Source organism: Furipterus horrens, unplaced genomic scaffold (assembly GCF_987537825.1).
Source record: "Furipterus horrens unplaced genomic scaffold, mFurHor1.1.pri manual_scaffold_13, whole genome shotgun sequence".
NCBI lineage: Eukaryota > Metazoa > Chordata > Mammalia > Chiroptera > Furipteridae > Furipterus > Furipterus horrens.
The window spans coordinates 5,419,727-5,447,064 of record NW_028327183.1 but is presented as its reverse complement, the minus strand read 5'-3'; the positions used below and the strand labels follow the sequence as shown (position 1 = coordinate 5,447,064).

The 27,338-nt window shown below is 47.1% G+C and overlaps 1 protein-coding gene across 1 annotated transcript in view; it reads right to left on the bottom strand.

Moving 5' to 3' along the window:
• FTO (FTO alpha-ketoglutarate dependent dioxygenase) overlaps nt 1-20,720 on the bottom strand; it is a 254,429-nt gene extending 233,709 nt beyond the window's left edge. The window contains exon 1 of the mRNA XM_090260181.1: nt 20,595-20,720. Within this exon, the coding sequence (XP_090116307.1) occupies nt 20,595-20,705 (111 nt within the window). The 5' untranslated portion in view covers nt 20,706-20,720. The remainder of the gene's footprint in view (nt 1-20,594) is intronic.
• Nucleotides 20,721-27,338: the final 6,618 nt, after the last annotated feature.

Here is a 27,338-nt window from a genome sequence, read left to right as displayed (position 1 = left end):
TGCACATTTTGGAGCATTTTTAAATCTCATTTTTATCAGTGGGATGCCTGGACTTACCCCTGTGAATTTCGTGAACATGCTTATTTCAGTCTTTGACTGACTTCTCTATAAAATTAATCTCCTCTGGAACGACCTTTTATTCTCACTGTTGTTTCTGTTAGCTATCTTTACTAGCATTTATTTTCTTCAGGCATTTTGGTATTTTGTTTTGAAGACTCATTCTGAGTGGACATTTTTTGTCTGCTTTTTCTTTCCTTCTCTCTCTCTCTCTCTCTCCCTCTCTCTCTCTCTCTCTCTCTCTCTCTCTCTCTCTCTGTCTCTCTCCCCCCCCCACCTATGCTCCCCTTTTCCTCCATCGCGGCTCCGCCATGGCCCCCACCAGGCCCGCTATCCCGCCAGTCCTGGACCACACCTCATGAACTGGGGAGGCGGAGCCCTACAACCTCACCCCGTTACTCCACGACCAATCAGACGAATTCATTTTCTGTTCTGGAAGGTTCACCCCTGCTATCCCACCCCTCTAGGCCCGAATCTCCCTATAAGCTAGCTCCCCAACACGGCGCTCTTTCCTCAGTCTCCCTTTATGAGAAGTACACCTTCCCCGCCACCCATGGCTTCGCACGGCTGGCCTGCTTCTGTCCTCCCGTCTCCAGGGGGAGACCTTTAGTCCCTGTGATCGCACAGGACCCAAACTCACAGCTGCTACTTTTTGTTTCCACACTCAGAGCGCTGGCAGGACTGTGGTTTCGATCCAGCTCACCTCCTCCTTCCAGTCCACAGCAGTATGTTGCCTGTGAGCCCAGGTATGACTCTTTCCTTATCTTTTATCCTTTGAACGTGTTATCTGTCATTGATACGTATGTTTGGAGCAGAAGGCATACACACACTGTGAGCTTACCATTTGACAAGAAGGCACAGACAATTTCTTTGTGATGAAAATTTTTAGCAAAAGATTCACACTAGGTCAAAAGGTATGCTCTGTTAAGACTCTCGATTCATATTGTGAAATTGCCCTCCAGGAAAACGGTATCCATTTCCTTCCCATCAGCAAACAATACCCATTTCTTCATATGCCCACACCCGTGACTATCGACTCTTAAATCTCTGGCAAGTTGATAAATGAAAAAACAAGTTCACTCTAATCTGCACTTCTTTGATTGTTAACCAGATATTGAATAACTTTTTGTACATGAGCTCCCACTTGCGGCAGCTTTTCCGTGACATTCTTGTCATGTCTTCTGTCCATTTTTTCTTCTCCTTTTTTTTTTTTTTGGCAGGGGTATTTATCTTATCCTGGTTTAAATCTAAGAATCTATACTCTGCTTCCACGTAAAGACAATGAATCTGGGTTTTATGCAAGTTGATTAGAATTCTCTTCATTTCTTCTCCATTCTTTTCTTATGAGCAACTTTCCAACCAATTCGGCTGTTCCTTGTGGAATTCTCTTGGATCAAGCTGTCACGACGTTTTCCAGCACTTACAGAATGTCCTCTCTGAGAGAGCACCTTTCGCAATAACTCACACGTTCCCAAGTATTCCACAGAGTTAGCCACAATCATTCCATGTTCTCGTAAATTACTATGGAAACTTCCTTAAATAAGTAAAACAACAGGTACAAAGTATATACTTTAGCTCTTCATATAATAATTTGAATATCAAAAACTGTCTTACTAACTTACGACATTAAGTTCCCACTTAAAATCATCAGATTTAAGAATATAGTCCAGCCCTGGCTGGTGTGGCTCAGTGGATTGAGTGCCGGCCTGAGAACTGAAGGGTCACTGGTTTGACTCCCGGTCAGGGCACCTGCCTGGGTTGCAGGCCAGGTCCCCAGTTGGGGGTGCGCAAAAGGCAACCAATCGATGTCTCTCGCCCACATCGATGTTTCTCTCCCTTCCCCTCTCTAAAAAGTAAAAAAATTAATAATATCTTTTAAAAAAAAAAGAGAGAGAAGAAGAAGAAAAAGAATGTAGTCCAAGCTTCAAAAGGACAAGGAAGTTTCCAGAAAAGAAACAATGTCTACGATGGAAAGCAGCTAAACAGGATCTAAAAAGAAACAAAATTTTGTAGAAAGAACTGGCACTCTGGGGACAGGGCGGTGTCCACACCTGAATAATATTGGTACCAAAGCACCAAGCACCTTTAACAAAATGAAATGTTGGCTTCTTTGCTCAGGGATAATGACTTGGAACAATTCTAACATCTCTTGACTTTACTTGGAGCAACTGCCTTGTAAACAAGAACTTTCCTGAGCTGCCTCCAAGTACTCAGCTGAAAACTGAGATAACCACTTACCCTGGATTCCTCTTCACAATCATAATATTGCCCATAATATTGCAAATGAATATGAGAGTTGGGGCGGTTGCATTCCAAACGATACCAGAGATAACAGATTAATTAAAGCTCCTTCGGTGCGACTGCACCTGCGTTCTGGCTCCAAGGACCTAATAATGCACCCCTTACCCCTCCAAGAGGACAGAGAACTCTCCTCTTGGAAAAGTCAGAGGCTCTCGGTCACACTTCAATTGTCAGGGCACGTTCCGCCTTGTAACTTTATACCTTCGTGGTCTACTCGAAGGGCCGAGGACAGAGCGCTTTGGGACTCCAGCAGGGGTCTCCCCCAGCTGGGCATCCGCACAACCAAACCAAGCACCTTCCTGCTCGCAGGGCAATGGTCCATAGCCACACTGGAGACCAGCAGGATCTCTGACTCCTTCGTCACGTTATAAAGCTTGACCCATTAAACCACGGGCACACGCCCTGCCGTGGGGAAGCAGAAGTCCATGATGTTGCCGTAATGACATCAGTACGTGACCGCAGTGACTGTCCCTTTAATGATCCTTGGCTCTCTGCTGTCCCTCCCTGGCTCTCTGCAGCTTCCGCAGCAGACCCCGCATAAGCAGGCATTAGATACTCCCCCTGTGTAGCCACAACTGAATTATACCAGGCATGACGTGTTACTTCAAAAAAGAAAACACACAAGATCCCTTCGCTGCAGAGACAGCTCTCGCAATATTAGTTTTGCCTAGCTGTAAGGAAAGGCAAGGAAAACCACCTGGAAGAATAAGTTCTTTAATAACTACTTTAGAGGTTTATAATACAAAGTAGATGTGTCTTTTGGTTTTCGCTTATTCATTCCCAGGATTCCACAAAGTCAATACACACTCTCTCTTATTGCAATTTCTTGATTGAGGCGTTGCATTAAATTCCGTCACGTTACGGGCAAGTGTTTGATCTTATTTCAATGTGTGCATTTCATGTGCTCAAGTTCTCTCTTCTAATTATATCACTAATGAAAAATTACGCATGCTGGCTTGTCGGATAAAAAGTGAGTAATAATCCGAATGTATTTATTCTTCCTCCAACGTGCCAAGGCTTGCAACCTAACCGATCACATGATTGATTTCATTATGTTGGACAATACCACGCCCCAGCCAGAGATGTCATAACCAGAGGACCAGGCTGACTGCAGATGTATAGCTACCTCTCTACGTGGCCTCCAACCACTAGGGAAAAAGATGAGAGAGCGTGGCCTAAAATAATGGTCCAAAGTGTTGGCTCCAGGATTAGACCTTATAGGTTCAAATCCTGCCTCTGCTAATTACTAGCTGTGTAGCCTTGAGTGAGTTACTTAACTTCTCTGGCCCTTGGTTTCCCCATCTATAAAACAGATACAGCAATCACGCCTGCCTCACGGGGCTTTTATGAAGATTAAATTAAATGGTCAAGAGACCAACGTCTACACAATTCCTGTTACAAGCCAAACACTATAAAGAGTACAAAACACTTTATTTCAGTGTGGGTGTGAATAAAACTTTAAAATAGACTAAAAAGACTAACGATGCGTCTGTCTGAGGGGCCCCCTCCTTCCTGCCTTCCCTGGGGTCGTGCGCCAGTCCTCGAAGTTCCATTTCCTTTACATCATGGGGCAGCCCCCTCCTCTCTCCAGGTCTGTTGTCTTCATCCTTTTTTTTTTAATAATTTATTTACTTGTTTGTTTGTTTATTTATTTATTTTTAGAGAGCGGGGAAAGGAGAAAGAGAGGAAGAGAAACATCACTGTGTGGTTGCCTCTCACTCGTGCCCCCAACCGGGGACCTGACGTGCAACCGAGTCATGTGCCCTGACTGGGAATCGAACCAGCGACACTTGGCTCACAGGCCGATGCTCAGTCCACTGAGACACACCAGCCAGGTCTTCATCCTTTACACTCATGTTATCTTAGACTTTACAAATAATCGTGCCACCTTAAAATGAATTAATTAACTAAAGAGTTAACTACATTAATTCATTAGTTAATTAATTCATTAGTTAATGCTTCGTTGGATTGCCCTACTTCCCACTCTAGCTGCTATATCCTCTTTCCCTCCCCAACTGCCGGAAGAACAATGTAAGATAAATGCCCAGAATAAATGCCCTGACCCCTCCTAGGACCTGGTTCCTACCAGTGCCATTTGATGCCAACAATTCTTCCCAAAGTCAATGACCAACTCCAGTTGCCAAAACACAGAGTCACCCTCTTGGTCATTTGGGAAGCACCGGGCACAGCGACTGGTGCCACTTTCCCAGAATCCTCTCGGCCCCCAGTTTCTGTAACAGCCCCCACTTTCACGCCTCTAGCCTATGCTGTCTCCTTCTCAGGCCCTGTTTGCCCCTCTGCCCTTCCCAGCAGGCCTTCCCTGCCCTTCTTCCTCTTCTCGCCTTCGAGAACGTTCTTCCTTTAGGCAACCTCATCTTCTTAAAATGAGAACTCGCAAAATAAATCCTCGTCTCCAGCCCAAACCTGCCTTTAAAACGGTCTCCAGGATATTGCAACATGAAAGTCGCCACCAGCCCCTGGGATTCAATAAGCCCAGAATCAGAGTTAACATTTCCCCTTCCTGGCTTCCTGAAGTCCGCTCCTCCTGTTTTTAATCTTAAGCGAACGTCGTCGCCAGCCAGACGAGAAACGTCCCGTGCCCCCACTTCTTCTCACCGGTTTCCTTGGTGTTTACTGACTGGAACGGGCACTTCCATCTATGCTCAGTCTTGTAATCGCCACGAAAGTCTGATGAGGAGGAGGCAGACATCATTGTCCCCATTTTTTTAATTTAATGACATGAAAACCAAGACCGATAACATACCTGGTTCAAGATCATGGAGCTAGGAAATGTCAGGGCTGGGAGGTGAAGTCACAGGAGTTTATCTACAAAAGCGCAGACCACACCTGACAGCGCGGTGGGGGTTGTTTAACGGTAAGCGAGAACATTCCGGCCGCGGCCTCTACTGAGAGCCGGGTCCCAGGGACACAACGGTGAGCATGACAGACGTGTCAGGACGGGTCTCCCTGCCTCCGTGGAACTTGGCGTGTGCTGTAAGTGTCAGAGCGGTTAAACACCAACACTCAGACGCATGAAGTTCTATGATACAGGAAGCAGAGGGGTACTAAGGCACCTAACTTAAAGGGCAGGGCAGGGAGCTCTTGGGTTGGGGGGTGCTTTCCTGAAGAAGAGAATCTGAGGTGAACACTGGAACATCGGTAGGTAGGTGTTCGCACAGCAGAGGGAAGGGGGACAGAGTGGCTGGGACATGCCATCTCACAACCATGAGGACGGCTATTACCCAAAAAAAAGGGGGAAAAGATAACAAGTATCAGCACGGATGGGGCATCACCACTGATGAGAACGTAAAATGGTGCCATCACTATGGTGCAGTCCTTCTTCAAAGGATTAAAAATTGAATTACCACAGTATCCAGCAATTCCACTTCTGCGTATATACCCAAATACATTGACGGCTGGGTCTCAGAGAAATACCTGCCTTAGTCACCACAGCCAAATGATAGAAGCAACCCAAGGGTCCGTCAGCAGGTGAATGGATAAACAACGTGTGAAATATTCCTACGGCAGAGTATCATTCACCCTTTAAAGGGACACCGTGACACATACTATAACACAGACTCACCTTGAAGAGCACAATACGAAGCCAAATGAGTTAGTCATCAAAGGACAAACAGCACTTGATTCCACTTACATGTGGGACCAAATATAGTCCAGTTCAGAGACAGAAAGTAGAACGGCAGTCGCCAGGGGCTGGAAAGAGGGAGGCACATGGAGTCGTTGTTTAATGGGGACAGAGTTTGAGCTTGGGATGGTGGGATGCTTCTATGATACAGGAAGCAAAGGCTGATGCGACAATACGAATGTACCTAATGACGCTGAAATGTACACTTAAAGAGGTGAAGATGGTACTCTGTGTTATGTCTATTTTGGCACTGTTCTTTCTTTAAAAAATGCATTCCAGGCACTATGAACGGTATGTGTGAAGGTCAAGAAACAAAAAGAAGATAAAGAAGAAGAAAGAAGAAAAGAAGAAGGAGAAGGAGAAGACGAAGAAGAAGGAGAAGAAGAAAGAAGAAGAAGGAGAAGAAGAAGAAGACGAAGAAGGAGAAGAAGCAGAAGAATCTGAAAGAAATCAAAAAGTTCAGAAAGTCTGAAAAACTCACATACGCAGTTGACGTGAGCACTAACCTACACATGACCTTCCGTGTCTGAGGCCACACACTGTTCTCCAAACACAGCAGCCCTGTACGATTGTTTGGCATCATGCAGCGAGCCGAGGAAAAACATTAGCAGTTGCCTAATGAGAAACGAGAGCCTTCCCGAGCTTCCAAGTCAGGAAACCTCCGCCGAGTTCCAAGAGCACTGTCGCGTTTTCCTGGGCTGAGAGCGCGGAGCGACTCCGCGTCGTGTTGAAACCACAAGGAGGCTCAGGGCTCCGTGGCAGCGCTCTGAAAACACAGGCAGGACTTGTTGCTTTTGGAGGACGACCTAGCTCATTAGGGGGAAAAATAATGCTCTTGCCTGCGTTCCCTGAGTAGTCTGTGGGTCTCGAGCTCATGTTGCAGGTCATTACCGGTTAGACGATACACGAGGTTATGCCCACGGCTCCATCCCCCAGTCTCCCTCTCGTCCACAGAAGCCGCTTCGGCCCCAAACCTGGCACACGCAGTTCTTGCTCAGAGAAATGGAAAGTGTGTGCATGTATGTCAGCAGGCACATATATACTCGTATATCTGCATGTATGTAAGTGAGCCCACACAAACACACACATGCACAAACCACAGGTGATGATGAAGAGTTTTAAGGTGCACAGCTATAACAAATTCGATAAAGCTTTCCGCACTGCACTGTATTACAGCTTTGCAAATGTACTACGGTCTTAAACGACGATATTTTGCTTCCAAAATACAATTTGGCATGTGATGAATTTATTCCAGCACCTGGTTCTTATTACTGACACAACATGCTTGAGTGGGAAAAGACAATAAATGCAATGCATTTGCACACTTACTGATACAGCACAGTGTATGTCCAAGTAAGAGACACGCACCCAAGGTCTCCCTACTGCCCAGGAGGTAAGGGCCCCCAGGAGACTAAAGAAGCATTTTCCGAGAAGACAGGGAAATGGAGACAGAGGCTGCGCATGACGAAGGCCAATTTTGTATCAAAAGCAAAATATCACGTAGCCAAAGGGATGCAAAGAACAAGAGGTCAGGAGCAAGGAAAGAGCAAAGATGGAAGAGAAAGCAGTCACAGATTTAGTTAAGAATTCAATCTGAAGACGACCCATCAGATTATAATTTCCTAAACTCAAGAATCTGTACAGTTGACTCCTAGTTCAGTGCTTAGAGCCCAGGAATGTTGACGAAACATCGCATGATGGGGAAGAAACGTGGCCATTTTGCTTCTTGTTGATCTTCACCCTGATCCCACTCCTCTACACAAAAGCCTGGCATTTCTGAACACCCAGAATCTCTGGCTCGGTGGAGGGAGACTTGATGGGACAGGAAGTGAAGGAGCCAGCCTGAGAATTATCTGATCACATGGAATCAGCAGAACACATCTCCGGATTTGCTCTGTCGCAACCCAGCAGCAATGAATAATTCAGTGTCCTTGGCTGGTCTGAACCTCCACCCCTCACCATGGAGACGAGACTCGTTTGCCTTTCTCCCTGATGTGATATTTGTTGGCGTGATTGAACTGTAATTTCACTTGACTCACCTAGTCTGCCAGGGACCCACCAAACAGCCTAAGATGAAAGATGCTTATACGATTCGTTAAATATACCAGACTTGCAGATCAGACAGAAAGGGGAGAGGAGACCTCAAAAGCTTAGAAAAAAAACTTAACCGGCCCACACGGCCTTCACGCCCTCCGTTCTAACCAAATGTCCTTCAGATTTCATCTGCCGGGACCACATGAGTCAGCCTGAAATGAGCCATCACGGGTCTCCTGCTGACCACCATTCCTCTGAAACCTAATGCCAAAGGAAGCGAAAAGAAATCTTTTAAATTATAGTTGCCCAATGTTCCTTGGGCCAAGAAGCACATTTATACATAATGTTTAGGGTCAGGCAACCCCTCCGTGTCCTTATCGATAAGGCATGCGGCAGTCAAGGACCTCTCTCCCGGGTCACCTCTGGGGTGATTTTCCGACCACCGAACACCAAAATAGAGTCGCAAACATCGGCGGCCTTTTCCATTCAGAGGAGCCCCTTCTGCTGCTGGGCCTCTTCCGACAGCGCCGGAGCTGTTTTCACCTGACTTTTCTCTTTGACCCACCGGGGACGGCGTGGGTAGCCACGTGTCCACGAAGACACGCAGGTCCTCTGGGGCCCCGGAAACAGAAGGTGGATGCTGTTTGCGAGGGCGAGGGTTCTAAAGAGCCAGCGCCCGAGTCCCGCACAGCCGCTCTGCCGCCGCGGGTTCCGGCACGAGGTGTCCGAGCGCGTCGCTTTCATGCGCTCCCACTCCCGCCGTTTCTGGCTGTTTCCTGTTCAAACCCCACAGTCACAGAGACAGTCCGAGCAGATCACCGCGCTCAGCGCAAAGGGCCCGGAAATAACAAAGCATGCATTCCACACGCACCGCTAATGGGCGTGTTTATAAGAAAGCACATTGTCTCAAAAACGAGATTCCAGATCATCTCTTCTGGGTCCTGTTTCATTCAAGAGCCAGAGCTGAACTTCCTGAGTCTGTTTTCATGATGCTCTGACCTGCCAGGAGATGCACGGTGTGTGTTGCCTGCCGTTTGCCCTTAAAGCCACACTGTCAGCAACGCCTGAAACCACAGAGGCACAGCGGGGCCCACTCGGGCCCGCTTTCCCCTCGCCTGGCGCTCGCCAGACTTCAAAAGGCAGCACTTTTCTCACACAGGGGCAGGGATCTCAAAATCTACCAAACGCTTTTTAAAGGTTCATCATGAAAAGAGTGTGTGTGTGTGTGTGTACGCACGCACGCGCGCTGGTGTGCATCCACTTTCTCATCCAGCTCTGAGACCTCTCAGTGATTTTTTTTATCCCAAAATATATTCCACATCCACCTATTTCTCTCTGTCCCCACTGCTACCCCCTGAGGGCACGTCACCAGCATCTCTCGCCTGCAACATTCCATTAGTGTCCTCCGGACTGTGGTCGACTCTCCAAAGCAGTCAGAGCAACCTCTTCTTTAAGAAACTAGACCGCACAGGGAGGGAATGGAGTCGGTAATGCTGCAAGGGCTCTGTCCGGGGCCAGGCGGGCGCGTCAGATAGCAGGGGGACCGCTCTGGAAAGTATATGACTGTCTAGCCAGTACGCTGCCCACCTGAAACAAATGCGCGAGAACCCTGAATGCCAACAGCAGCTGAAAAATAAAATTAAATTTTAAAAAGAAAAACGAGATGAGATCGTTCTTGCTTAAGACCTTTTGCCTTCTTCACGGGCCCCCACTACAGTCCTTGGCATGACCCAGCCCCCACCTCGCTTTCCAAGTCACTGCAGGTCCCCCTCCTCGTTCACCGTTTTGCAGCCATGCAGGCCTTCCTTCTGTTCCTGCAGTGATACTGCCCCCCGCCCCCGCCTGCCCCAGCTGTGCAGAGCTGCCCCCTCCTCACCGATCCGTTCCCAAACCAGCCCTGTCCTGGCCAGCCTACCACCCTGGTCACCCCCTCTCATAGATCCTGTGCGTGCGTTTGTACTTCGCGTTGTCTGTCTCCCCTCTAGGCCGCAAGCTCCATGAAAGCAGAGGTCAAGTGTGTCTCCCTTTCTTTTTCCTTCAGTAACTGGTTTGTGTCTAGTTTGCGCCCGGCACTGTTCTAGTTGCTGGGATTAAGAGGTAACCCAACCGAGGCAAACACCCCTTTCCTCCGGCACGGCCGTCCTGCCGGGCTCACCGCGGGACCCCCGGGACAAAGACGGCACCCACCAAGCTCTTCTTGAACGAGTGAAAACACTACAACGACCTGATCCTCAGATTTTCCTGTTGCGCTTCAAGTCGCCTTTTTAAAATATTTTCATGAAACCAATCAAGTTACTAATATGTGAAGTCTACTGAGGCTGGTTACACACATGTAAGTAACATACAGCCTCCTATGTGTCAAAAATCATAGCTCTAACACGGGTATCTAGAGCTTAGCGTTGTCCAAAGGCTACTTGATATGTACGACTCCCATCCGAAAACAACTTTGCGTACCAATCCTCGTCTCTGGCCCAGTTTCTCGTAATTCACATCCCCCTCCCACTCTGGACCCACCTCCTTGACAGAGGTAACTGAACTGAGCTCACTAATGTTTCTGAAACAGTTGGGTTTTTTTTTTAAAGATTTTATTTATTTATATTTAGAGAGAGGAGAGGGAGAGGAACATCAATGTGTGGTTGCCTCTCGCACACCCCCAACTGAGGACCCAGCCCACAACCCAGGCTTGTGCCCTGACGGGAATCGAACCAGCGACACTTTGGTTCACAGGCTGGCGCTCAATCCACTGAGCCACAGCAGTCAGGGCCTGAAACAGTTTTAATATGTGTAAACACATCTGCAATATTTGAGTTCTAACTCTAAGGATAGGCTAATGTTTTTCTTTAGTTTGGTTTTGTTTTGTTTTTTAATATAAGCAATATCATTTATCTAGTCAATGCCTGGTAATGAAATCTACCTGGCAACTGCCTGTTAGGTCTGTCACCCCCAATTTTGCGCTTCGAGGAATTATTATGAGTAAAACCCAAATGTGAAATCATTTAAGCCTCCTCTCCTTTGTGCTGGTAGGGTGCCCCGAGTCCCACCCAGAGGAGCCTGTCACTGCCAACACCTTGACAGCTCACCTATTTCCAGGTCTGCTGAGAGGTGCCCGACTATCCTTCTGCCCAGTCAAGGAAGAGGAGTCCTGGGAAACCACAAATCCATATCCCTTGTTCCGCAAAAATATATGCACCCCTGAAAGGCACCGTGGAAGCAATCCCTACTCAATTTACATGCTGAGTCCAGTCAAAGAGCTAACCCACGCATGGGAAGAGGCAAGGACAGCCAAAGGGGGGCAAGCACCAGTTCAGGGGTCATTTATTTGATGTTTCCCATTCCTTCGTCTACAACTTGAAGGAGCCTTCAGGGCGCACCTACAGAGAGAGCACACACACTATTTGAATTTGCAGGGCGTCCTTGAACAGAAGTACGTATGGCACAAAATAAAAAAATAAAAAACCCTGAAATGTTCGAGGAAGAGGAATATTAGGTCCAGGTTCTAAGACCAACGCTCACCCATAAAGCAGTGGTGCCTGCCTAGATCCGGCCCCTCATTACAGCTGCCTGTGGAGCTACCTGCCTGCTTTTCGGCGCAGCTTCCGGCGTGCGTGGGCGGGGGGGGGGGGGGGGGGGGGGGGGGGTGATGACTCAGCATCACCAGCATTGGGGCGGGGACGCCTCGGTATGTATATGCTGATGCTAAAGTCCCTGAGCAGAAGTGATGGTCCATTCTCTTTAGAAACCACTGGATGGACAGAACCTGAAACCTGAACGCCAATACCGTCAGCAGAAAGGCCGCTAACGGAGCAGAGCAGGTGAACGGCACCCAGGGGTGCAGCATGCACTCGTATGGAAGAAAGAATTGCTGCGCCCAGATTTGGTCTGCTGCTCTTCAGCGGGCTGTGTTTGCCTTTCCGTGATCACTTCTTGAAGCCAGGCACCGTATCTCATTCCCTCCGGTGCCTGGTAGCGTGTCTGATGTGCAGTTGGCTCAATTACTGATAAACATGCAGTGAAACCCCAACTCTTCTGACACTATGAAGACCACCACCAGGGTAACTCGTCCTCATTCATCCATTCATGCAACCAAAACCGATTACACCCCTTCTCTGGATAGGGCTCTAAGGATACTGACTTGAATAAGACAGACAAGACTCCCGTTCCCGTGGGGAGGACGGAGAAAGAGACAGGGAGGAAACATTCAGGAACGAGCCAGGTTCAGACAGCGAGGTGATTCTGCATTAAAATGGCTGCGACTGGTCTCCAAGGCTGCTAAAGGGCACCAAAGGAGCGGAGGAAGATTCCCCTGGGGGTGGGGCAGAAGCTGCCGGGGGAGTACAGGTTGAGAGTTCCATGCCCGGGGCTCTGCCACGACACCAGCTAAGTGACCTTGGACAAACCACTTCATCGATCTGGAGGAATTAGATTAAATGATCTTGAAGACTTTCTAGCCCGAAGAGTTTTATAGACTCTGAGCAAAGATGCGTTAGCAAAACTTCCCGCGCTGTGATGGCCCGTCCAGTGTCCTAATACTTTGAGCTGCCACCCCTCGATTATGATCACCTGAAAATACTTTCCAAGCACTTCCTGAGCCCACCTCTTCAGCTTCCCCAAGGAGAGCCGCAGGCTCTGGTCTCTCTGCCCCCGTGTGGCGGGCCCGGGCACGCCCACTCGGCGTTATGAAGCTGGCTCTGTCCCGCAGGCCCCGGGCAGAGGAAACCAAATATCAAGTTCAAGGCGATTAAGGAATCCAGAAATTAGTTAAATTCCCTCATTCAACAAACATTAATAAGAGACTGCAGGAAGCCAAGTACTGGTCTAGTTCCTAAAAAAAAGAAAGAAAGAAAAAAAAAAGTCACAGGCTTTCCCCACAAGGTCCAGAGCAGAGATTCTTCATCTGATTGTCAGAGGTTCCCTGAACCCCACGAAGATCAAATGCCACATCTTGAGTGGACATGCATGTTTCTGGGGAGAGGGTCCGCGGCTTTTATTAAATTCTCAAAAGGGCCGATGATCCGAGCTGGAGACGCCCCATGAGGCACATCAGCCAAGGCCTCGCTTTTGTCTTTTCGCTCGGATCCCAAGGGCAGAAATGAGGAAATGGGTGTACAGAAGTTAAGCGCTATGACGCAGCCAAGAAGCGGCACGGCGGAAAGCGGAGCCCTGCCCTGCCATCCTCCAAAGTCTGTACTTTTTCCTCTGGGTCATGAGTTCTCACACTTCCATCATTTACAAAAAAAGGGGGGGGGGCTATAAACCCACGAAGCCCCCACAGACCAAGGACCACTATCACATGCTGTCAATGATATTAAATGAAAGGCAGATTCAGGCCAACTGTTTCCTGGAAGTCACAAGAGACGGTGTCTCCAATTCTCAACTTCTGCCTCCGCCCCGAGAGATAAGCCCAGAGAGGCACAGGAGCCCACCGACACTAGGGGTTCCTGACCTCAGGGGTCCTTTCCATTCAGAAGTCAAAGCACAGGGGTCTCCTCAGGCCACCTGACCCCCAGGCAGGTGTCGGGATAACTTTTATTCCACCCCTTGAATCTGGCAGGTTTGCATACATCTCACTTTCTGAACTTTCTTCTGGCGCTAACTCTTGGCCTTGACCTCCCGTAGCCACATAAATGGTTGCTTCCATTTCGTGAGTCATATCGGGAGTTATATAAAAAGGCAGTCTGAAAAACCGTGTCAAACGTGACAGAGTTTGCAGTAAAGAAATATCATTTACGTGTTGTGGCATAAGAGAACACGAGTCTTTAGAATCAGGAATCAGTCTAAACCCCAGGAGCATGATTTAGTGGCTGCGTAACCTTGCGTAAGTTACTTTGCCTCTCTGAACCCTGATTACACAATTCCTAAAATAGGGATAATGATAGAAATATCAATACATTTTTAGTGCGTGGCTACTTATATCAAGCTCTGTTCTAGGCTCTAGAGGTACATTCGTGAAGGTAATAGATAAGGTTCCTTCCTTCATAAAGTTTATTATATCCTAGAGGGAAGAGACAAGTAGCCATATAAATAAAAAACAAAATAATTTTAATAATACTACTCATAAAATAATAATAGCTAACAGTTCTTGAGCATATATGTAATGTGTCAGAAAACATTATAGGAGATAAGTATTAACTTATTTAATTCTCACAGTGCAGGGAGATCCTATGATTATATCCATGCTATAGAGGAGAAAACCAAAGCCCAGAACAGCTAAGTAACTCGCCAATGTCACACAGCCAATGAGTCACAGAGTCAAGACTGAAACCCAAACAATCTGACAACAGACCTGACTCTCTATTGCATCGGGTGGTTTAATTAATATAAAATTAATGATATAACAGAGGGAGATTCCTGTAGGTGGGCTCATCAGGGAAGCTACACTGAGCAGGTAAGGCACGAATCACAAGAAGCAGCCAGGCCCAGAAAAAAGATCTAGGGAGAGCGTTCCAAGCAAGAAGAACAGCTGATACAAAGGCCCTGAGGAAGCACCTGTCTAACCAGCCTGGTGGCTTTGGGGGACAAAAAGAAGGCCAACGTGTCTGGAGCACAGTGGACAAGCTGGTGAGGGTTGGGGGGTGGCTGATGAGTTCTCAGCATGCAGAAGCCAGATCTCGGCCAACGCACAGGATTTCATTTTGTGTGCAATGGAGAATCATGGAAGGACCTTAAGTAGGGGGGAACACAAAAATTGGTGATTCACCTTTTTAAAATGAGTCCATCTGATGTGTGGGAAATGGATTTGGGGAGGGCAGGCGTCTGTGAAAAGTTGAAGCAGGGGCACCAATGGGGGGTGGGGGGGTGCGCGTGCAGAAATCCAAGCAAGAGACAACGGAGACTGGGTCTACACAGTGGTCACAGCAGCGGGAGAAGGACGCAGGCCCAGGACACATCGGAGTCCCCATGAGGATTAGCGGGGGTTGGGCAAAACACCTGGTAGAGTACCTGCCACAGAACAGCCACTTACACGTGGTGATGAACTTCCCTGTCTGACATTAATTAACAAGAAACTGGGGGGCGGGGGGGGGGGGGGGGGCGGCAGTAACTCATACCCAGAATGACCAAGCCTCTCTGGCACCCCCACCCCAATTTCTCCAGAGCAGCCCACAGCTTAAGAGAGCACGCTGGGAACGCACCAAATCCAAACACAATAGAGAACTGATCTATTAAAGGAGCTGGACTGTTAAATTAAAACCGTTTCTGAGTGCCAAGCTTCAGCACAAAGGGATCAGTCTTCTTTAACAATAAGGACGAGTTAAGAGCAGACTCGGGTTACACAATCTCTCCTCCTCTTCACCGCCAGGCACTTAGATGGAATTTTTTTTTTTAATAGAAAAGACAAACTCTTGAGTAAATGTAATAATTGTTTCAATAATGTGCCCCAACCACCCAAGAAGTTAAAAAAAAACAGGGAGACAGAAACTGGAAAATTGGGATTCTTCTGTTACATGATCAGTTAATTGCTGCCTGGAGTCCAAACTATATTCGCTCCAGGGAAGGATGATGCCTGCTGGTGGGGAAATCAGACAGCCTGACAGCGATCCGGGACTCAGACAGAAGGTTACCTTTCAAACACAACAAATAAACAAACAACCAAACTAGCTAACTAATAAAACCATCAAAAGCTTGCGCAGGAGGCCGACTACCTGAATTAATTTTCACACGTTGCCCCAAATAGGCTCTTCTTAGAGAAGCCTTTCCCCACGAATGTCCCAAACAACAACGGACACAGGAGCACCACCGACCGATCTAATGTAAACATGCGTAATCACCAAGGAAGGTGACGACCAAGCCCCGGAAGTGAGACCTGCGGGGAGTGCAAGCCCCCCATGGGAGGGAAGCCCTCTTCCGGGGGTGCTTCGCACAGAGTGCCAGAGGGAAGAGGAAATTGGCTGGAAGATATCAACCAGGAAACGCTTATTCCGTTCTAGGAATGGCTAACTAGTCGAGTCTTCCTAGAGACTCCAGCGCAGGGGGTCAGCCCAGAACCCGCGAGACCGACGTTATTTTCATCCCAATATTATGTGTGTTTTCACTCTGAGGACATGAGGACAAACGGCTCAGAAGAGAGGTGGGAAAAACCGCAGGCGCACCGGCACTAATCAAGCCCCTCATCGTCACTGCATTCTTCCCCACCCTGCCTTCCGGTAAAGAAGAGAAAAAGAGAAAAAAGTCGGTGTCCTTGATGAAGCAGTAGAAGTTATTAATGTATCAAATCTTGGATGTTAAGTGTCTGTCTCTTTACTACAGTGTGTGACAAAATGGGAAATATACATAAAGGACGTCTGAATGACATCACAGCAAAATAGCCGTCTCCAAGAAGAACACACTCGTGTGACTGAGGTGCGGACTGGACCCCTCACTTTGGCCATGGGAGTCCATTCTTACTGGAGAAAGGACTGACAAACAAATAGGGTTCATCTCATTTTGGTATTTGGCGGGCGTGTTCTCAAAAATTAATAAGTGAGCCCGTCGCTTCAACAGACTGCATTTGCTGCCCATGATAAAACTCGAGTTTTCAAGCCAGAATTTAGAAATATGGAAACTTTATATGTGCCGCCCTGCACTGGACAGGTTCCCAATACTTCACGGCTTTCCTGATATGATTGTGGGTGATATTAATGAACGTGAACTTCGGCACTGTGTAATGAAATGTGTCCATGTTTGAAAGATCTGACTCAGGGAACTTGCAATTTTCCAATCAGGCATGAGTACGAGATCCATTCAAAGCACAAGAATAGATCACTAGCTAATGATATAAATAATCATATGAAAGAGTAGGGAAAATCACCGATACAGTTTCAGATCCCACACCGCAACTAAACCTGTATGAAACGATGCTGAATTCTGGTGTAATATCAAAGGAGATCCACATTTAACAGCCAAAGGAGCAATTAAAATACTCCTCTCTTCCGCTGGTGTCTGGGTGAGGCTGGACAGTGTTCAGATACTTCAATCAAACCAACACATTGCGACAACCGAATGCAAAAGTAGGCACGAGAAGCCAGGGTCCATTAAGCCAGACATTAGAGAGATGTCCAAAAATGTAAAACGATGCCATTCTCCTCGCTGTTCTGTGTGTGTGTTGGAAATGGTCGCTTTTTGTAAAAATATCTGTTAACATGTGGTCAATTTTTGTGCTGTTTTTTAAATGACTTAATGCTGTTTTTACATTCCTCAATTTTAGTGCCTAATATGGCAAAGATCAATAGATGGAGCCCATAAAAACAAAAGCTCTTGGGGGTCCTCCGTCATTTTTAGCAGCGTAAGTGTAAAAGGACCCTGAAGCCAAGACGTGGAGAATTTTGGCTTAAAGCACATCCATAATCGCTGCCTTTTTCACCCACACCCCGGCACAAATGAAAAGCAGAAAGAGGACAAACCATTTCTTTGGGCTGGGTTGTGTAATTTACTTAAGGCCCAGGGGCCTTGCTAATTTGCATGTCTGATTTACTCAGAACCCTTTCTTCCTCCTCCTCTCTGGCAAGAACCCACAGACAGATTCCTTTGCGGTTGCCCAACCGGCTCTGAAGCAAACTGCGATGCCGCGGCGCAGACGTGGGATCCGGCCAGCCCAGCGAGTGAGGGTCAGGAGCTCCGCTCCAGGGTTTTCCAGCCAAGGGCCCTTTTCAAACACTAAGTCCACAAAACACAGCATTAGCTTGCTCAAAGCAAACAGTTAATTTGTCCTTTCACTAAAAATGAAAAGGGCAAAATCACGGGGCGAGAGCATTGCTTCAGCCCCCACACTGACCCTCCACCCCCGCCTCACTTCCCCCCAGCAAGTCAACGTCTCAACCATAAAGAGTCAACAAGCCAATCAAACCCATAACAAATATTTATACTGTCTGCATGAAAAAAGAGGGTATACAGTCATGAAACGAAAACTAACAATACAGGTAATACCAAAAAAATGTCCAAGTAAACAGTGCCATAGAAGTGTGAAGAAAGGAGGGGGGAACCACGCACTGACGTGACCAAGGGCAGGAATAAATGGGAAGAAAGTAGAAAAGTAAACACAGGGCGTAAAGCCAAAAAAATCAGTAAAGGACAAGGCGCTCTCAGACACCAGTATTAGAGCTTTTGTCTCAAATTTGGTTTCCACGGCCTGGGGTTGGGGGGGGCGGGGCAGGGGGAGAATAACGTTAAATGGCAGAATGGATCTGGATGACAGAGACCCTGAAAGTCAAGTGAAGTAGTCGCGATTCTATCCTGAAGGAGAAGTCACAAAAGGCTTTTGAGAAGGATAGAAACACAATGGAGCATGCCCTTTGATTTTCTGTTTTGTTTTTTAAACACGAATATATTAATAATATGATGAGTTTAAAAAAAAAAAAAAAAAAAGACTAGAGGCCAGGGATGCAGATAAGGAGGCCACTGGAAAAATAAAAAAGCCCAGGCGGACGTGAGCTGGGCCTCAGCAGGGCGGTGGCAGTGGAAATGGAGAAGGATCCAGAACTACCCTAAGTCAGTAGGTCTGGAATCTAATATGGCGCCAAGATCGTGGGAAAGGTAGCGCCATAGAGAGAAATAAACAGACAAGGTCATTAACACCACATCCACGGAGGGTCCGCTAAGCTGGTTGCTGGGCTAGGCCGCAAGTGAAATACTCAAATGCCGGCGGTAATGGTGGTTCCTTGCTACTCCCCAAATGCAGCTACAGTGGCACATTATTAAAAATCCACAGTCCAGCAGTGGTTCCTGATTCCTGGCCCCCTTGAGTGAGGGGGATTAGCAGCCCGCCTGGCAAGCCCGTCTGTGCTATAGTTTCAAAGCCGACCTCTCGCAGCTCAGCCGTGAGCCCATTTCTCTGGTCCTCCCGCTGACTTGGTAAGAATCGATTTCCCCATCTTACGTGGTTCATTTCCTCCAACTAAATCCAGGCTGATACATGGGTTTAAACAAAGGCAGAAGAGCCAAGTGTAAAAATATCTGATACACAGTACAAAGAATAGAGCGAAAACTTGAAAACAAGGTTTCCACCACTCGGAATCAACCAAGAAAAATCCCCTTTGGTTTCTGAAGTAGTTGCAACAACATCTTACGTCCCTCTGGAGGGCTAAATAGGAGCAAAGGCATTCTGAGGCGTCTGCACTTCATTTTACCTGGCGGGGGGTGGGGATCAGAGTCTCCAGTTTAAGCGACGTGACAACCGAGCACAGGGAAGGTAAACAACCTTCTAAGGCCGCAGAGGGTAAGTCAGTGGCCCAACCAAAGTATTTCCTGCTTTAAGCCTATTTTCTCCTGTTTGGTCTTCTGTCAGTTAACTCAAACCATGTTCTAAAGTAAATGTTCAAATTGTTGGTGTAGAAATCTTAGCACCCTAAGAGGGATAGGCTAGGAAAGCCGCAAAGAATCAAATGGGGCCTAGCTCACAACCATGGAAAAATAAAAAATTCCCTGTGTAATTTTCTTCTCCGATCTTATCTTACAGCGCGGGGCCTATGGCAGGCCCGTGATCCCGTGACGCCTCCCAGCACACACGGCCCGAGCAGCGAGTGCCGTCCAATTATCTGGGCAGCTAATCATTGATCTTTCTATCATTCCAAGAGTTGGAAAATTAACAGTGTTGTGTTTACCAACCTTCGCTGGGCCATAACATAAAAGCCCCGATATGTTTATACTCCACGCAAGTCCGGTCTGAAGAAGCTCAAAAGCAAGTTAATATAAACCTCCTCAGAACGACTGGGCAGAAAGGAGCCCCTGTTAGCCAGGGGTGACGCTCTGACCTTCCCGACTTCCCCTGCAGAATGTACGATCCATCACGTCCGAAAGCGCAGGGGAGATGAGAGGTGTTGGTAAGTACCCCTGTTAGTGAAGAATCCTGCTAATTATTACACCAAATAAGCACGGTTAACAGGCCGTGGCCACCAGAGGGGCATGTTTCAGGGCATTAAATAGCTGCCCAGGGTGGAGATGAATATATTACTCTATGCCCTCGACCAATAAAACAATTTCCCTGACACCTAGAAATCCGGTCGGCCGGCCGGAGCAAGATAACAAGAGTGTTCCCGGCGCCGCTGTGTGGAGACGGATCTTCAGTGCCACCTACTGACTTGCACGTGGTAAAGTTACAGACTTACAGAGGCAACCGAGGACATCTGTAACCTGAGCCTGGAAGCAGTAAGAGAAAACAGGGCTCAAAGAAGTGCGATTCTGAGGGCCCCTCAAACTTGAAAACTTTTTTAAAGCATGCTTATATTTCCCTTTCTCTCTTTCCCCGCCTCTGCATTCCTAAATAACCACAAAAGAGGTGTGCCCCCCCATAAACTGCTCTAAAGCAAAATCAAAGTCCCTAACTCCTCAGTTGCTTTCCGGTGATGAATTTTATTTTGCCAGTCATCTTCTGGCAGAAAACATCTTCCAAATGAACCCTTAACAGTGTCTAAAACAGAAAAAGATAGGAGGAGGCCAGCGGGGCTGGGGGTAGGGGGGGACTGTTGTCAATGAAGATTTAAGTAGAAAGAAGTAAAGGCTCTGAATCCAGAGGCATATTAGGAAAATCAGCAAACCGTACAGACTGTATTAGCATAACGCCAATGATTTAACACGTGGGAAAACTTACCGATCTCCAGCACGAGTTTTCCGACAGTAACTTTGAGAAGCACCATTCCGCCCTCTGACCCAGAATTGCTTTCCCCACAGGGGCTGTTCCCAGGCCGCTGATTTCTAACATTGCATCAGACAGGCACACTGAACAGCCCGCTCAAGTACAGACAGTGCCTTCCCCAAACACCACGAATGCAAGGGAAATCTGCGCCTTTCTCATGCAGATGGTGTCGTGAAGAGATCGGGCCTACCTTGCAGCGGATACAGTAATGAACGAGGCAAAGTCACTGCCTCGTGGAGTATGCGTGCTAATGGAGGCAGACCGACACAAAATGTATCGTATGTCAGATGGTGGTAGGTGGCGTGGAGAAAAATAAAACAGGGTGAACGGAATACAGAACGCCAACAGGCAATGAGATAGTGTTATGTAGAGTAACCAGAGTAAGCCTCTTGGGAAAGTCCTGTCTAAATAGAGATCTAAAGGAAGTGATGGAGCCAGCCGCACAGACACTTGGGGGGGTGGGGGAGGAAGTTCAAAGAGAGAGCAGCAGGTACAAAGGCCCTGAGGCAGGAAGCATTTGCCTAGTTTGAGGAACTGAAACAGAGGGCAGTGTGCATGGGGTAGAAGGAAGGAGGAAGAAGAGAGTAGGAGAGGAAGCCAGGGAGGATGCTGGGGGACTGATCAGAAAGAACGCCAAAAGGGGTTTTTAAAAATATCTTTATTGAGATATATCCACAATTCGCACTTCTGAAGTATACGATTCAGCGTGCAAACACACAGCTACGCAATCATCACAATTTAATTTGAGAGCATTTTCATTACACCAAAAAGCAGTCCTGTACTAGCAGTAGCAGTAACACCTCATTCCTCTCTCCAGCTTCTGGCTACCACTAATCCCCTTTCTGCCTCTATGGGTTTGCTTATTCTGGTTACGGAACCATATAATATGTGGCCTTCTGTCACTTCGAGTGCAACATTTTCAATATTCACCCATGTTAGAGTCGGTATCACTACTTCATCCTTTTTATTGATGACTAATATTCCATTGTATGGCTAGACCACATTTTGATAATCTGTTCATCATTTGATGGACACTTGGGATCCTTCTACTTTTTGGCTATTATTGAATAATGAATAATGCTGCTATAAACACTCATGCCCAAGTTTTGTGTGGACACATGTTTTCATTTCTCTTGGGTAACCAGAGGTAGAATTGGCAGATTATACAGTAACTCTCTGTTTAACATTCTGAGAAACCATAAGAAGCTTTGAGCAGAGGAATGACATGATCTACATTTCTTTTAAAGACGTTGGTTGCCACAAAGAAGAAGGCAAGGAAAAAGGGCAGAGAGACTAGTTAGGATGAAATTACAAGGATCCAGGAGAGAGGTGCTGGTCGCTTGGAGAAGGAGGCCGGAAGTGGGGGTTGGGAGAAGTGCTTTAATGCTGAATATATTTTGAAGACAGGAACGACAGAAATTGCTAATAGATAAGATGGTGCAGAATATAAAAGGAGGAGTTAGGGATCTCTGAGATTTCTGGCATGAGCACATGAAAGGATGAAGTTGCCACATACCGAGCTGCCCATGACTGTAGGAGGAACGATAAATATCAGTCCCCTCTCCGCTCCTTTCCCGCTCTGGAGGTCCCCCACAATCCACCTGCAGGGATCCCTGCTGCTGCTGGCACTGAAGCAACTGCTGTATCTTATTTCACCTGTGCCTTTCAAGACAGGTCTGTACCATCGCTTCAACCCACATCAAACTCCCTTCAGAGATGTTCTGGACCTTTTGCTTTTGCAATCAAATCAAATTTCAGTGAGCTGGACTGAGCAAGAAAAGCAGAAGAACCAAAAGGTATGGTCATTAAATAACCCTTGACGAGATCTGTCACAGAAGTGGTTTTGGAACTACATCTGCCAAGTGCCCTCTCAGCGGTGCTTCACTTTGAGAGAAACAGGAGAATTCGAGGGGTAGCAACTGTGGTCCAAGAGACCGGGAAGGACCCGAGCCTTCAAACATGGCCGGTGAAAAGGGGAGGGGGGGCTGCGTTCCATCTCCGGCATCTCTAAGACCAAGAACCCAGGCTATTAAATGCAGAGTAATTTATGTCCTTAGATATCACAGCACCACATACTTTATTAAAAACTAAGAAGGGAGCCCTGGATGGGTAGCTCAGTTGGTTAGAGCATTGTCCCCATACTCCAAAGTTGAGGGTTCGATCCCTGGTCAGGGAACATGCAAGAAGCAAGCAAGGAATTCATAAATAAGTGGAACAACAAATCGATGTTTCTCTCTCTCTCTCAAATCAATCAATAAGATAAAATAAAATAAAATAAAATAAAGACAAAAAGTAAACTAAGAAGGGGAAAGGGGGAGAAAAGGAGCCTGAAAACATCTGGGCTCAAATGCAAACTCTGTTTAGTTACCCCCATCACACACCTTTTCAAGACTGTTTGAAGACCTTTGTAAGCTGTGATTACTGCTAACTTGAAGGCCTCACTCAACATCAAAATAAGCACATTAACTTGTACCCACATTTCATATTAGATAGTTTCTCTGCAATAGAAAAATTAGAGGGGACTTTCATAATTTTGCATTTGAATTTATTTGGCTTTGAGAAACTCATTTACGACTGCCTATATCTCAGCAATCATCGGGAGTACTTAGGAAATCAGAAAATCCAACTTACAAATGAATTTCTAATGTGATAACATTTTATAAACACTAAATTGAACAAATTATGGAGCTGATTGATATAAAGCTACAGCTTTTAAACATTCAATTAAACATTTGTTCACTTCCATTCTGCAATTTTGTTTCAAATTTGGAATCAACACCTTGTTTTCCAGTCCCCTACATGTTTAGAGCCCCCCGAAAACTTCTGTGGCCAAGACAGGTAGCTGCCGAGTTCTGGCCAATGGAATGAGAACAGAAGTGGCGAGGGCCACTTCCAGGTCTGGCCCCTACAGAACTCTTGTCCTCGCTCCTGCCTGCTCCTGTCCCCTCCGACTGAGGTGACCTTGGGTGACTGAAGGGGCAGGACCTCCTTCAGCTTGCGTCCCTAAATGAATGCATGAAAGAAGCCATCCCATCAACCTATTTGCCTACTTACGACTCTCTCATAAGCAAGAAGAAAAAACTGTTTATGTTCAAGCCATGATACGGTATTTCGATATTTTTGTTACAACAATAACCTACCCAACTAATATAAACCCACAGTGCTAGATACCATGCCTAGTGTCTCAGGGATAAATGGCCCAGGTTAATGATTGACACCTTCATCTTTAATTTGTGCAATTACTAATTCCTAGTGAAAGTAATAGCTCACATTGTATAGCAGTTACTATGTACAAGATTTGATAGTAAAAGCTTTACATAAATTAACTCATTTGATCCTCATGATAACTGTTGGTGGTAATGACTATAATTATCCTCACTTGGTAGATAATAAAACTGAGGTACAAAGAAATTAAGTAACCTTCCCAAAGTTACACAACCCATGAGTGGCAGAGCCAGGACTCAAGCCCAGGCAGTACAGATGTGGCAGCCATAGCTTAGTCAGTATGCTGTAAATGTGGACAAAAAAGGTAAAAACTTGAATTCCAGAGCAGCTTGATTTTCTTCTTTCTCAGCCACCCGGAGGCAAGATAAATGAACATAGCAGAGTAGTCAACATTACGTCCCCATGTTTGTTTGTCACATATGTGTTCATTATTGACCCTAAAAAGAACTTCCACCCTGGCTGATGTGGCTCAGTTGGTTGGGTGTCATCCCAAAGACCAAAAGGTCACCGGTTCGATTCCCAGTCGGGGTGGGGCACGTGCCTGGGTTGCAGGTTCAGTCCCTGTTTGGGGCGCACATGAGAGGCAACCGATCAATGTTTCTCTCCCTCTCTTTCTCCCTCCCTTCCCCTCTCCCTAAAACTAAAAATAAAGATAAAGTTTTTTTAAAGAAGAGAATTTCAGCTAACTCAGGACACTCATGATTTGCTCTGTCAAAACCCTGACTTTAAAGTCACCCACTGTTCACGCGGGTAGATGGGTCCAAAAGCCAGCGGAATTCTATACTCGCTTTCATGAAAACGCAGACGTCTCTGGAAGCAGCTCATGAGCAGATCTGTACTTTTCCAAAGCAGCACGGATGCACTGCATTGTGGGTGCAGGGAACTGAACATCGGAAAGGGGGCGGCCAAGATAAACAGTCACATATGGGTGGCAGCCAGGGCTGATGTGACCGAACGCACACTCGAGGAGGAATTCCAAATGTGGTCGTGAACATTTTTCTGATTCAAAGTCAACAAAGAAACAAGGCAAGTTTTGACAAGGGCGAGATATTTGAGATCATAAAAAAAGCAGCAGCCTCGTCAGCGGGCCACAAGTCTAGATTAAATGCAAATTTCAGGTGACTCATCAACCGCTCTAAAAATGACTCTGTGCTCATGAGCCGAACAGAGGCCGTTTCTCCACTGGGGAGGCCGCCCATCCACGCCACCAAGGCCCTGCCACGCAGAGCTGTCCCTCTGTGCAAAAACTAGAGAATTCACAGGAAGCGAAGATCCCCTTGGTTTCAGCTCCGAGGATAAGAAATCGCTATTTCAGCTCCAACCTCAAAAGGAGCCCCGCCCCACTTCCCGGCACGACCCCTAAAGGCAGAATTGACCAGCAGTCCTGCTGCCTGTTCTGTGTCAGGGACCGGACCAAGAATGTTACCTCTTATTATCTCTTCTACCTGCGAAGAATTTAAAACCTGAGCCCCATCTCGCAACCGACAAAGAAGTCTGGCAGATAAGGAAACAGTCAAAATTCCAGCAGCCCCTTCTCAGAGAAGCCATGTGAGGGAGAGAGGAGGGAAGGATGTCAGGCATTCGGGCCATTCTAGAAAAGACATAACGTTGGCTCTGATATTACAGGGGGGAAAGGAGGTCAGTTCCAAGTGTGGGAGACATTGATCGGTCGCCGGGCATCTACCGAAGTGTCACCCTGTGGGCCCCGGCCTGCGCTGGCACCACTGGCGGTCGCTAACACAGTCAAGCAGCACTATCTCTCGGGCACTGCGTGAAGTGCCTTAGCCTGTATTATTAACTCATTTAAACCTCAGCTCCCCCTGTGAACAATCCAGCCAGCGTTTCCAGACACAGGGAAGGGAAATAAATGTCTTACTACAGTAGGAAGGCAAAACTTTTCTACGACGCTGTTATTTGTGAAGGATTCCTGGGGATTCTTTATATACGTTAGGCCAGGAGACGATGTATCCCTCGACTGTGATTAAATTTTTCAGAATATCCTCAGAACCTGACTTGTAAATGTTATGAAACCAAACCTGTCAAAGGACTACGTTGAGCGCGTCACCTCGCAAAAACCGTGAGGAAATGGCTTTCCTTGATGTGACATTAAAATTGAAGAATGCCATGGGCGTCCTAATGATACCTTTAAAACAGGGACCTTCCCTGTTAAAAAATATATATCCGTAAAGGGAGCCTGGCTCCAAAGCAACATTGGGGGAAGAAAGAACAGAGGAGCGTCAGATTACAGACCGATTAATAGGAAGTTTCACAGCAAAGAATTCAACGTGAACCCCACTGCTGTGGCTGAGAAAATCACTCTAAACAGTGTCAAAATTAATCTTCATATTGACTAAGAACAAAAGAGTTCCCATCTTTAAGGTCAGATTAAGGTAACAGGCTGCATTGAGCCATCCATCAGGTAAAACAAATGGTTCTGGACAGGGCCTAGACTAAACAGGGCCAGGAATGCCTAAGAAAAACAGCACTTGTAACGGCGGAGGTCAGCAGAGAGGCCTGACCCAGTGGGGACGTGCCCTGTAGCGGCTGGTCTAGAAGGCTACCCTGCAAATTCTCGGCAGACGCTTAATCAATATCCTGCCTTAGGACCCGAACGGCTACTATACAATCAATATGGCCTTGATTTTAAGTAGCAGGAGGAACAATGCGATTATCCTGCTCCTTACAAGTCGGTCATGCGGAATCCGGCTCACGGTGTGTGTCATCTCTTTTTGCCTGGAAGGGATGCGTTGGTGGGGCGTGGAGACAGTCTGGCACTGCAACCCACAGGCAAGGGCGGCGAGGAACGGAACTGTAGCTCAGGAGTCGGGGGCCTAAAACTTCATCACAGCCGAAGGACCAACAATTCATGAAGGGAGGAGCTCCGAGGCCTAAAGCCATCGTCTCTGTGCTGGTGACTCTCCAAAGGGGCGGCTCCAGCCCTGGCCTCCAGGTCCTCCCTGGCCAGCAGTCCAGGGGACAGCCCCGTGGATACCAAACAGGCTCCAGATGTATGAGTGTCCAAAGGAGAACACCTGATGCCACCCCCCACACCTGCCTCGCCTTGGTCTTCTGATCTCAGTAAGCGATCACCACAGTCTGTAAGTTATCCCTGATTCCTCTCTTCTTGCAAAAGTCTTGCAAACTCTGTCAGCTTTGCCTCTGAAAGAGATCCTACATCCTGGCCCTGGCTGGGTAGCTCAGTTGATGAGAGTGTCATCCCAATACGCCTGGATTGTGGGTTTGATCCCCAATCAGAGCACATACAAGAATCAACCAATGAATGCATAAATGAGCGGAATGACAAAAATCAACCCCCTCCCCCATCTCTGTCTTATCAATAAATAAAATATATCCTAAATCCTTCCCCTGTCTCCACCACCATGATCACCACCTGGGCCAGGCCATCAGCACCTCCCGCCTCCTGGTTTTCCTCCCTAATGGTCCTCTGGCCCTCCAGGATGCCCCACTGGGGTG